The sequence below is a fragment of the Neoarius graeffei genome, chromosome 10 (assembly GCF_027579695.1).
Source record: "Neoarius graeffei isolate fNeoGra1 chromosome 10, fNeoGra1.pri, whole genome shotgun sequence".
NCBI classification, from domain to species: domain Eukaryota; kingdom Metazoa; phylum Chordata; class Actinopteri; order Siluriformes; family Ariidae; genus Neoarius; species Neoarius graeffei.
Genome location: NC_083578.1, coordinates 57,526,556 through 57,538,789, shown reverse-complemented (window position 1 = coordinate 57,538,789; position 12,234 = coordinate 57,526,556). Strand labels below are relative to the sequence as shown.

At 42.7% G+C, this 12,234-nt stretch overlaps 1 protein-coding gene across 1 annotated transcript in view; it reads left to right on the top strand.

Moving 5' to 3' along the window:
- Positions 1-1,706: 1,706 nt before the first annotated feature.
- dock8 (dedicator of cytokinesis 8) overlaps positions 1,707-12,234 on the top strand; it is a 110,870-nt gene continuing 100,342 nt past the window's right edge. The window contains exon 1 of the mRNA XM_060931926.1: positions 1,707-1,872. Within this exon, the coding sequence (XP_060787909.1) occupies positions 1,826-1,872 (47 nt within the window). The 5' untranslated portion in view covers positions 1,707-1,825. The remainder of the gene's footprint in view (positions 1,873-12,234) is intronic.

The window sequence follows — 12,234 nt, the reverse complement described above, 5'->3', positions numbered from 1 at the left end:
TAAATCAGCTTATGCATCTTAGATTCTGACTTGTTAATTGAATTTTAATGGTTTTTAATTATTTTTATTCTGTCGTGATTTTAGACTTGAAGTATAATTATTGTTTGTATTTTTTTTGAATTACAAAGTGCGATAGAGTGTGCACTATATACATGTAATAAATTATTATTCATCCATCCATTATCCATAGCCGCTTATCCTGTGCAGGGTCGCGGGCAAGCTGGAGCCTATCCCAGCTGACTACGGGCGAAAGGCGGGGTACACCCTGGACAAGTCGCCAGGTCATCACAGGGCTGACACATAGACACAGACAACCATTCACACTCACATTCACACCTACAGTCAATTTAGAGTCACCAGTTAACCTAACCTGCATGTCTTTGGACTGTGGGGGAAAACGGAGCACCTGGAGGAAACCCACGCAGACACGGGGAGAACATGCAAATTCCGCACAGAAAGGCCCCCATCAGCCACTGGGCTCGAACCCAGGACCTTCTTGCTAACCACTACACCACCATGCCACATATTATTATTATTATTATTATTATTATCTCATCTGATCTCATTATCTCTAGCCGCTTTATCCTGTTCTACAGGGTCACAGGCAAGCTGGAGCCTATCCCAGCTGACTATGGGCGAAAGGCGGGGTACACCCTGGACAAGTCGCCAGGTCATCACAGGGCTGACACATAGACACAGACAACCATTCACACTCACATTCACACCTACGGTCAATTTAGAGTCACCAGTTAACCTAACCTGCATGTCTTTGGACTGTGGGGGAAACCGGAGCACCCGGAGGAAACCCACGCAGACACGGGGAGAACATGCAAACTCCGCACAGAAAGGCCCCCATCAGCCACTGGGCTCGAACCCAGGACCTTCTTGCTAACCACTACACCACCATGCCACATATTATTATTATTATCTCATCTGATCTCATTATCTCTAGCCGCTTTATCCTGTTCTACAGGGTCGCAGGCAAGCTGGAGCCTATCCCAGCTGACTATGGGCGAAAGGCGGGGTACACCCTGGACAAGTCGCCAGGTCATCACAGGGCTGACACATAGACACAGACAACCATTCACACTCACATTCACACCTACGGTCAATTTAGAGTCACCAGTTAACCTAACCTGCATGTCTTTGGACTGTGGGGGAAACCAGAGCACCCGGAGGAAACCCATGCGGACACGGGGAGAACATGCAAACTCTGCACAGAAAGGCCCTCGTCGGCCACGGGGCTCGAACCCAGACCTTCTTGCTGTGAGGCGACAGTGCTAACCACTACAGCACCGTGCCGCCGGCTTATTATTATTATTATTATTCATTTTTTTACCTGCAGTGTGTGCAGTTGACCGCAAGAGGGCGTACTTTGTATTCATAGTGTATCTCTGTCCCCTCTACATTCCTCCTGAGGCGCTCAACTAATTAGAATAATTACGGCTCGGATTCCTGACTTCCATCCAGCGTGACTAACCAGGCGGAAAAGAACTGAGCGACTCTATCGCCTTTACCAGGAGTTATAATAATAATAATAATAATAATAATAATAATAATAATAGAGAAAAGAATGAAAGGCACAAACAAATAAACTCACAGAGTAGAATACTGATGAATTTAGGAAACTCTCTCTCTCTCTCTCTCTCTCTCTCCCCGCATGCCCATTGTGAGTGTTTGGGTTTGTCCAAATGCGGAAGTTGCCGCCCAGAAAATGCACTGATAGTGAGATGCTGCTGCTGCTGCTGGCGATGACAGGCGCAGCCCCGCACTAACCCGCTGTGGGCTGAAAGCCTGAGCTGTCCCTCCTCCGGCCCGCTTCCTCATGGCCTCCCTGCCGGAGCGCCGGGCGTTCGCGCTCAAAATCAACAGGTAGGCAGCTGCTCTGTGTCTTTTCACATGATGGATCTATTGAGAAGTAAATCAGTGCATGTGTGTGTTTCCTGTGCTATAATCCTGAAGGCGTCGCGACAGGAGACCCTATGACAGGTCCAGTAGCTCGGTATTAACAGACACGCCGCTGCACAGCTCACAGAGCCGCTCTGGACTCTGCACATCTCACAGAGCCGCTCTGGACTCTGAACCGCTCACAGAGCCGCTCTGGACTCTGAACCAGTTCTCCTAGTGAACTTCACATGTGGACTTTACTGAGAGGGAGCTCAGGTGTAGATTCCACAGCAGGCAGCTACACGTCCTGGATGGGAGGAGGACTAATGAGAAAAACGGGCTACAGGCAAACTATTTCAAAACACAATTTCAAGATCATCTGAAAAATTCTTGTAAGACTGAGCTCAGGACTTTTGTGCATGCGCCATTCTGTCAGTTTGTCTCATTTCATCTCATTATCTGTAGCCGCTTTATCCTGTTCTACAGGGTCGCAGACAAGCTGGAGCCTATCCCAGCTGACTACGGGCGAAAGGCGGGGTACACCCTGGACAAGTCGCCAGGTCATCACAGGGCTGACACATAGACACAGACAACCATTCACACTCACATTCACACCTACGGTCAATTTAGAGTCACCAGTTAACCTAACCTGCATGTCTTTGGACTGTGGGGGAAACCGGAGCACCCGGAGGAAACCCATGCGGACACGGGGAGAACATGCAAACTCCGCACAGAAAGGCCCTCGCCGGCCACGGGGCTCGAACCCGGACCTTCTTGCTGTGAGGCGACAGCGCTAACCACTACACCACCGTGCCGCCGTCAGTTTGTTTCATTAGATTTTTTTAATGAGTGTTTGTGAATAAGAAAAGAGAGAACGGGCACTGATTTGAAGAATTATCCTCTTTTATTCTCTCTCTCTCTCTCACTCACACACACTCACACACACACACACTGCAGACAATGAGATCTTGCTCAGTTTATCACTTCCACTGTGCCCATGTCTTCCTGATGTGTTGATCCTTTCCTGTGCAGATCTTTTCCTCCTTTGCGATTTAATAAAAGTCAACAGTTACGGTACATTCCGGTTAAACTGGAAGTTGTTGTTCCTTTTTTTTTTTTTTAGTTTTACATAGCAGGTGGTGAGGAAGTGCATGAATCCATTGTGCTTAGAGGAGGAGGAGGAGGGGGGGGGGTGTATACTTTTGATGTATCCTAAGCATAATTCTGTTTAGAAAGACCTATATGGAGTTTATAGGTAGAGAATAACTGAAGCTCCAGCAGATTTCTCACGTCAGGTGTTGTGTAAGAGAGATTTTATCAGCATTTTTAGTCAGTCTAACTTTTATCACAGTTGACACTGATGAGCTCTTATTATACTTTAATGACTTAAGTTATGACGATCCTATAAAGCTCTTCTGCTTCAGTTGACAGAACACGCGTTACTTTGTGATAATACTGTACCACTTCAGGAGATTTGGAATCATTCAAAGACAATAAATATGTCTATCACTACACATTTTCTATTCACTCAGGATGTTGATCCTGTGTGTCTGTAATAGGCAGTGCTTTTTATAATCCCACTTCTTCGTGAGACTAGAAAAGAGTATTCAGAGGCAAGGTTGTGGGGTTACAATGCTGCTGAGGGATTATTCTTGCTAATTTCAGACTCATCGTTTCACTTCCTCTGTAGTGTGACTCAAAAGGAAATGAAGCTTGTTCACTAATGCAGGCTAAAGGCAGAAAAATAGTGAGGCAAACGTCCAGCTTGATTTTCACGCTAGCATTGATTACTCTTAGGAGTATAATTATTGGAAGCTCCCCATCTATTATTGATGTCCATTTTTCATTTCCTCGTGTTTTTCTTGTCTCTGTTTCCATATGTGTATACAGTGGTGCTTGAAAGTTTGTGAACCCTTTAGAATTTTCGATATTTCTACATAAATATGACCTAAAACATCATCAGATTTTCACACAAGTCCTAAAAGTGGATAAAGAGAACCCAGTTAAACAAATGAGACAAAAATATTATACTTGGTCATTTATTTATTTAGGCGGCACGGTGGTGTAGTGGTTAGTGCTGTCACCTCACAGCAAGAAGGTCCAGGTTCGAGCCCCGTGGCCGGCGAGGGCCTTTCTGTGTGGAGTTTGCATGTTCTCCCCGTGTCCGCATGGGTTTCCTCCGGGTGCTCCGGTTTCCCCCACAGTCCAAAGACATGCAGGTTAGGTTAACTGGTGACTCTAAAATTGACTGTAGGTGTGAATGTGAGTGTGAATGGTTCTCTGTGTCTATGTGTCAGCCCTGTGATGACCTGGCGACTTGTCCAGGGTGTACCCCGCCTTTCGCCCATAGTCAGCTGGGATAGGCTCCAGCTTGCCTGCGACCCTGTAGAAGGATAAAGCGGCTAGAGATAATGAGATGAGATGAGATTGTTTTATGTTTTTTATGAAACTATCTGTACTGCCATCTTGGCCAGGTCTCTCTTGGAAAAGAGATTTATATCTCAAGAGACTAACCTGGTAAAATAAAGGTTAAATAAAATAAATAAAAAAATTATTGAGGAAAATGATCCAATATTACATATCTGTGAGTGGCAAAAGTATGTGAACCTCTAGGATTAGCAGTTAATTTGAAGGTGAAATTAGAGTCAGGTGTTTTCAATCAATGGGATGACAATCAGGTGTGAGTGGGCACCGTTTTATTTAAAGAACAGGGATCTATCAAAGTCTGATCTTCACAACACATGTTTGTGGAAGTGTATCATGGCACGAACAAAAGAGATTTCTGAGGACCTCAGAAAAAGCGTTGTTGATGCTCATCAGGCTGGAAAAGGTTACGAAACCATCTCTAAAGAGTTTGGACTCCACCAATCCACAGTCAGACAAACTGTGTACAAATGGAGGGAATTCAAGACCATTGTTACCCTCCCCAGGAGTGGTCGACCAACAAAGATCACTCCAAGAGCAAGGCGTGTAATAGTCAGCGAGGTCACAAAGGACCCCAGGGTAACTTCTAAGTAACTGAAGGCCTCTCTCACATTGGCTAATGTTAATGTTCATGAGTCCACCATCAGGAGAACACTGAACAACAATGGTGTGCATGGCAGGGTTGCAAGAAGAAAGCCACTGCTTTCCAAAAAGAACATTGCTGCTTCTCTGGAGTTTGCTAAAGATCACGTGGACAAGCCAGAAGGCTATTGGAAAAATATTCTGTGGACGGATGAGACTAAAATAGAACTTTTTAGTTTAAATGAGAAGCGTTATGTTTGGAGAAAGGAAAATGCTGCATTCCAGCATAAGAACCTTATCCCATCTGTGAAACATGGTGGTGGTAGTATCATGGTTTGGGCCTGTTTTGCTGCACCTGGGCCAGGATGGCTAGCCATCATTGATGGAACAATGAATTCTGAGTTATACCAGCAAATTATAAAGGAAAACGTCAGGACATCTGTCCATGAACTGAATCTCAAGAGAAGGTGGGTCATGCAGCAAGACAACGACCCTAAGCACACAAGTCGTTCTACCAAAGAATGGTTAAAGAAGAATAAAGTTAATGTTTTGGAATGGCCAAGTCAAAGTCCTGACCTTAATCCAATCGAAATGTTGTGGAAGGACCTGAAGCGAGCAGTTCATGTGAGGAAGCCCACCAACATCCCAGAGTTGAAACTGTTCTGTACGGAGGAATGGGCTAAAATTCCTCCAAGCTTTTGTGCAGGACTGATCAACAGTTACCGGAAACGTTTAGTTGCAGTTATTGCTGCACAAGGGGGTCACACCAGATACTGAAAGCAAAGGTTCACATACTTTTGCCACTCACAGATATGTAATATTGGATCATTTTCCTCAGTAAATAAATGATCAAGTATAATATTTTTGTCTCATTTGTTGAACTGGGTTCTCTTTATCTACTTTTGGGACTTGTGTGAAAATCTGATGTCTCATCTCATTATCTCTAGCCGCTTTGTCCTTCTACAGCAGGGGTGTCAAACCTGATCCATAAAGGGCCGTGTGGCTGCAGGTTTTCATTCCAGCCATGCAGCAGCACCCTGATTTGGCTTATTCAATCAACTGACACACCCACCCTTTAATCAAGGGTGGGTGTGGCTGCAAGTATTTGACTGTGTGAAGACAGTTCAGTTGATTGAATGAGCCAAGTCAGGTGTGCTGCTGCATGGCTGGAATGAAAACCTGCAGCCACAAGGCCCTTTATGGATCAGGTTTGACACTCCTGTTCTACAGGGTCGCAGGCAAGCTGGAGCCTATCCCAGCTGACTACGGGCGAAAGGCGGGGTACACCCTGGACAAGTCGCCAGGTCATCACAGGGCTGACACATAGACACAGACAACCATTCACACTCACATTCACACCTACGGTCAATTTAGAGTCACCAGTTAACCTAACCTGCATGTATTTGGACTGTGGGGGAAACCGGAGCACCCAGAGGAAACCCACGTGGACACGGGGAGAACATGCAAACTCCGCACAGAAAGGCCCTCGCCGGCCCCGGGGCTCGAACCCAGGACCTTCTTGCTGTGAGGCGACAGCTGTAACCACTACACCACCGTGCTGCCAAAATCTGATGTTTTAGGTCATATTTATGCAGAAATATAGAAAATTCTAAAGGGTTCACAAACTTTCAAGCACCACTGTACATCTCTCAGAAAAAAAAACAAAACAAACAATAAATACCAGTCATAATGATTATGATTATACATAAGCAATCAGTCGTCTCATTATCCATTGTGGTTTGGCAAACTTGTGGTAGATCAAATGAAAATGAATCACACATTGCATGCATTCTGAGGAAGACAGTTCTTCAAAAGAGCAGTGAGCATTACTAGTTAATAGGCTCGTCCTAAAAAGACATTGCTAATATAGGTCCACTTAACTGAGACAGTATGGCTGCCTCATCTCCCCAGAGAGCATCTTGCTCTTGCTGCACCTGCTTGCATTTGCTAAAAATGTTAGCAAGTCAGCATTACATATGATTGCTGGAGTTTCTGCCTGACTTTTCTCTCTGACCTTTGCTGTGGGCCTGCTTTTATTTGCGTGGATGACGTTACTGGCCTACACCCCTTTCATGCTTGGGAGTTTACAATTTGCATGGTGGTGTTGTGGTTGTGGCTGAACCACATCAGATACTGGCTGTATTTTTTTTGCCCCGTGAGTTTTCCCTCACTGAACTGATTCTGTTCCGTTCGGTGCATGTTTAGGTGAAGCCTTCCAGATATTTTGTCCCATTTGTGAGTAATAATTGCAACAACTTTTAAAGTCATTCAGACAGAGGATGGATGTAATGCAAAGTGAAAATGTCATAGGAGCAGTTTTGCATACTGGGATTCCTCCCAACAACAGGAAGTCTGTTTGCAAGGGAAATACATTGTCACATGATGCCAATTGTTCCCTCCTTTCAGTCACGTTATGCTGACGTTTCACAGAAATCACATAAAGTAAAGGAAGTTGTGATGCTCCAGCTCTTTTTCAATAGCACTGTGTTACATGCTGATCTGCAGTCCAGGCTCCGTTTGAGGAACCAAATGCAGCCTGTTCTCCTCAGCTCCAGCTTTCTGTTTAAGAGCCATTATGTAGGAAGCTTTAGAACGTGTGCCAGGTCGAAAACAGAACGGAGATTATGCTTACACATACACTTGTTCTTTCTTGTCATTCTTGCGGTGTTTCCGTCCTCTGGTTTAATAGTCATTTGGAGCCTGTCCTATAATCGGCTTTAAACTTGCTTGAATTCATGAATATTCATGCGTTTCTTTGGTGCAGTGAATCATTCATATCTTAGTGCAGTGATAATCATTGAGTAAACTTTTTTTTTTGTATAAGGGTTCTTAGTTTCCAACAGGAATCTTGTACTCATCTTTGCACATACAGTACTGTGCAAAAGTCTTAGGCACACTATTTTTTTTCATACAAACTTTATCAATTTCTATTTTATGACTTCTACATTATCGAGTCAGTACAAAAACATTGTAGAGTTCCAAACGTTCGTTTTCCAGCACAAAATTAAATGTTGCAGAAGATAAATGTTTGTATCTGAGCAGCATATTACATAACGGACCACTTTTCAGATTAAAAAAAGGAAACATAATGAAGGCTGCCGGGTTTTGGTGCAAAATTACGATGCGAGTACGACAGTCAAATTGTGTCCAGAAGAACTGTGACTGGTTCTGCAAGATGCTCAGTAAAACCTACAGCTCATTTCCTTATCAAACTGCACTCATTGTACCTGAGACTCCTGTTGTTTTTTTAAAAGCAAAGGGTCGTCTCACACCAAATATTGATTTTGTTTAATTTATTATAGCTTACTGCTGTTTATCGTATTTTTTTTATCGTTGAAATATTTCTTCATTTTTTTAAAGCTATTTTTGATCTACAGCATTTCTTTACATGTGCCTAAGACTTTTGTACAGTACTGCATGCTTTTATTTTTTAATTGTAGGCCAATATTTCTTAAGGGGTTATTATAAAACATTTTTACGCATTTCATGCTTGAAGTGATGTCCCTTTGTCAGATGATGTTCTATTGGTTTTGTTGCGAGATCTTACTCTTGTAAGTGTCTTGAACTGAAAGCTGTGAGCTGTATGAAAGCCATTACTGCGCTTGTAATCATGGCTGTACGCTCTTAGACGTTTAGCTTAGGTTATTTTCTGCCTCACTTTCAAATTGCGTCGAACAAAAGTGTCTTCTGAACGAGTGACACAGAAAAGTGAAATGCTCCCAAAGAAAGCTGAGCGCAGTGATGTGTAATATAGTATTGCTGCTTCTCTCTCCGTGCAGCCCAGTGAAAAGCGACACGACCCCTTTCCTGTGCACAGTTAATGAACCCAAAGCAGATATTTACCCGTCCTATAGGTGTGTGTGTTGGTTTACCACAGCAAGAAAAAGTGTTAGAAGAGAGTGATGTTACGTACATACGTCATATTTGGGTGTCAGCGTGCTGTTTTGTAATCGCTGTAACGCAACAGCCTGCTCGAGGCAACACACAGAAATAAAGTTTGTTAGAGTTCCATGATTGTAAGAGAAGAACATGCTTGGTGACTTTTTCATGTTGATGAAGAGCAAGATTACAGTCTGACAAAACTTTAGAAGGAAGCAAGTTTTCTAAGATTTGTGGTGTCTAAGAATAATGCAGCAATCTTTTGACTATTAAGTATTTGTATTTTTTGGACATTTGTATTTCCTTTTCACCTAATACTTATGACTTTTACTTACCATGTTTCAAAATGATAATGTATATACTTGACTATATGACTACATTTTCAAACTTATCATCCATGTTTTTCTATAGCCATATATTTATAAACTTATAAGATGGCTTTCTAGCATTGGATAGCTTCAAGAAGCTTCACTGAGAATTCGTAACAAATGTAAACTTTAATAGACGTAACAGCAAGAATGAGATGTAATACTCCTCACTGGAATCTATCTGTTGCTTCCTCAATCAAAGAGGCAATCAGTTACCATCAATAACTCAAATAACTGTCTGATTTGAGACAAACATCATTTTTTAATGAATATTGTGTATGTATTTACTTTAAGAGTTAATACTCTCCTTGAATGAAGAATTTAAAGCTGTAGTTTTATCTGAGTATTTATTTACACAGTTAAGTGCACTTTTACTCGAGTAAAGAATTTGGATAAGTTTACCACCTTTGCATTTAAGTTCTCTAAAAGTACTTTTATTCATAAAAAAAATAACTGAAGCATAGTGTTTCCAAATATCCATCCATCCATCCATCCATCCATCCATTATCAGTAACTACTTATTCTGTGCAAGGTCGCGGGCAAGCTGGAGCCTATCCCAGTTGACTATGGGTGAGAGGCAGGGTACACCCTGGACAAGTCGCCAGGTCATCACAGGGCTGACACATAGAGACAAACAACCATTCACACTCACATTCACACCTACGGTCAATTTAGAGCCACCAATTAACCTAGCCTGCATGTCTTTGGACTGTGGGGGAAACCAGAGCACCCAGAGGAAACCCACGCGAACACGGGGAGAACATGCAAACTCCACATAGAAAGGCCCTTTGTCGACCATTGGGCTCGAACCCAGAACCTTCTTGCTGTGAGGCAACAGTGCTAACCACTCATGGGCGTTGCCACCATTGAATGTACATTTCATAATTCTTCATTTGGACCCACCCACATTTAACATAAAATAATAGTTCACCCAGCGCCATTTCTATTGCTTCATGAAAGAATCCATTCCACTCGATCAATAAGAGAATATACATACCACCTGGGGGGCGGCACGGTGGTGTAGTGGTTAGCACTGTTGCCTCACAGCAAGAAGGTCCGGGTTCGAGCCCCGTGGCCGGCGAGGGCCTTTCTGTGCGGAGTTTGCATGTTCTCCCCGTGTCCGCGTGGGTTTCCTCCGGGTGCTCCGGTTTCCCCCACAGTCCAAAGACATGCAGGTTAGGTTAACTGGTGACTCTAAAATTGACCGTAGGTGTGAATGTGAGTGTGAATGGTTGTCTGTGTCTATGTGTCAGCCCTGTGATGACCTGGCGACTTGTCCAGGGTGTACCCCGCCTTTCGCCCGTAGTCAGCTGGGATAGGCTCCAGCTTGCCTGCGACCCTGTAGAAGGATAAAGCGGCTAGAGATAATGAGATGAGATGAGACATACCACCTGAAAATCCACTCCGGGTTTTCCAGGCGTTACCTACAGCAACTCACCGCACGCAAGCGAAGTGAATCTCAGTGTAAGCAGAGAAATTTTGGTGCAAGGTGCAGCTGCTGGAAAGTGGAGGAGGTGACGTCATCCCCATTGCCACCTCACAATGTTTATCTTTTGCTAAAACCTTATTCTTTTGTTATATGCCCTCAAAATTAACCCTAGGCCATGTTAAATTAATGTTCAACTAAACAATGAAATAAGCTTAGCCTAATGGGGGTATTCTTGGTTGATGATGAATTGTTTGCAGTATTTGCTCCCTCCCCAGACACAATGGACATAAGGAAATTCTTTACAAAGAAGCGGAAAGTAAGTCAAAATTTCCCCACAGGACAGGGTTTTTTTTGTCCCAATGGAAATGTTAGTGCAGTTAGCTGGCTAGTCAATGTTAGGAGATGTATCAGCTAGCTTAATGTTAGCTATCATTTAATTCAAACCCAGTAGGCCTGCCTTACTGTAATGCCAAGAATGAGGTCAAGTCTGCTCTGATGATATTTATTGATTCCCTGTTTGATTTGAAGAACTTGTTTTGTCTGGTCTTTGCCAGTTTTCTGGAAAGTAAGATGGGAAATCAGTGTACGGGGAAGGAATAGTAGAAAGGAAAGCAGTGGAGAGAGATGGATGTTATTCCAGGTGGATTGTGAAGGAAAGGGGGATAAAAGTTATGAAGTGGTAGAAATTGTGGTGGCACCAATGTAAGGAGGAGTTATATCTATAAATCTATTTGTTATACTAATCTGTAAATGTTACTGTAGTACCACCATTGCATGTAGGTTGACAAAACTGCACTTGTTCATTGTGTGAAGTTCTCTTTTATGTGTCATTGCTTGACACAGTGTAATTTTGTTATGAAGACTGCGTGATGCCATGTCATTTTTGTTATGAGTATCACTAAATCGGAAAAAAGTCAAATGCACCCACTAAAGTCACTGTTGGTGGTGAACAAAATTGCACCTGTTCATTGTGTGAAGTTATTTTTTATGTGTCACCGTTGCTTGACAGTGTGATTTTGTGTTATGAAGTTTGCATGATGCCATGTCATGCCTGGTCATTGTGTGAAATTATGAATATTCTTATTTTTAAACATACAGTTGAGTGTCACTATTGCTTGGCCCAGTGGCATGTTGTGTTACATCTAAAACTAAATAAAAAAGGAAACTCAAAATAAAAAGTAAAATGCACCCATAAAGTCATTGTTGGTGATAAATTGTCACATTCATCTCATTATCTTAAGCAGAGCAGTGGGTTTAAAAACAGGCTGATGAATATATGGACTAGTTGAATGAGGACTTATTGTTGAGTCTCTAAAATAGTCATTGAATTAAATGACTTTTGTCGGTAAAATTAGGTGTTTAACAACCTGTTAAAAATGCACCAGAATGCAGGAAATGGCATCTAATTTTATTAAAAAATTTCTGGGAGAGGATCCCCAGACCCCCCACCAGTGTGTCCCCCCCACATTAAAAATGCTTCTGACGCCCCTGTAACCACTACATCACCATGTCACCCTGTGTTTCCAAATAATGGATGAAATATCCACATATAGGATGCATTGTTATTTTCCTAAGTATCATATTATAAAGAACAAGGTATGTTTGTAAGTAAGTAGTAGAGTACACAAATACATAAGCATGTAAGGAAATAAGTATGCAAGTAGA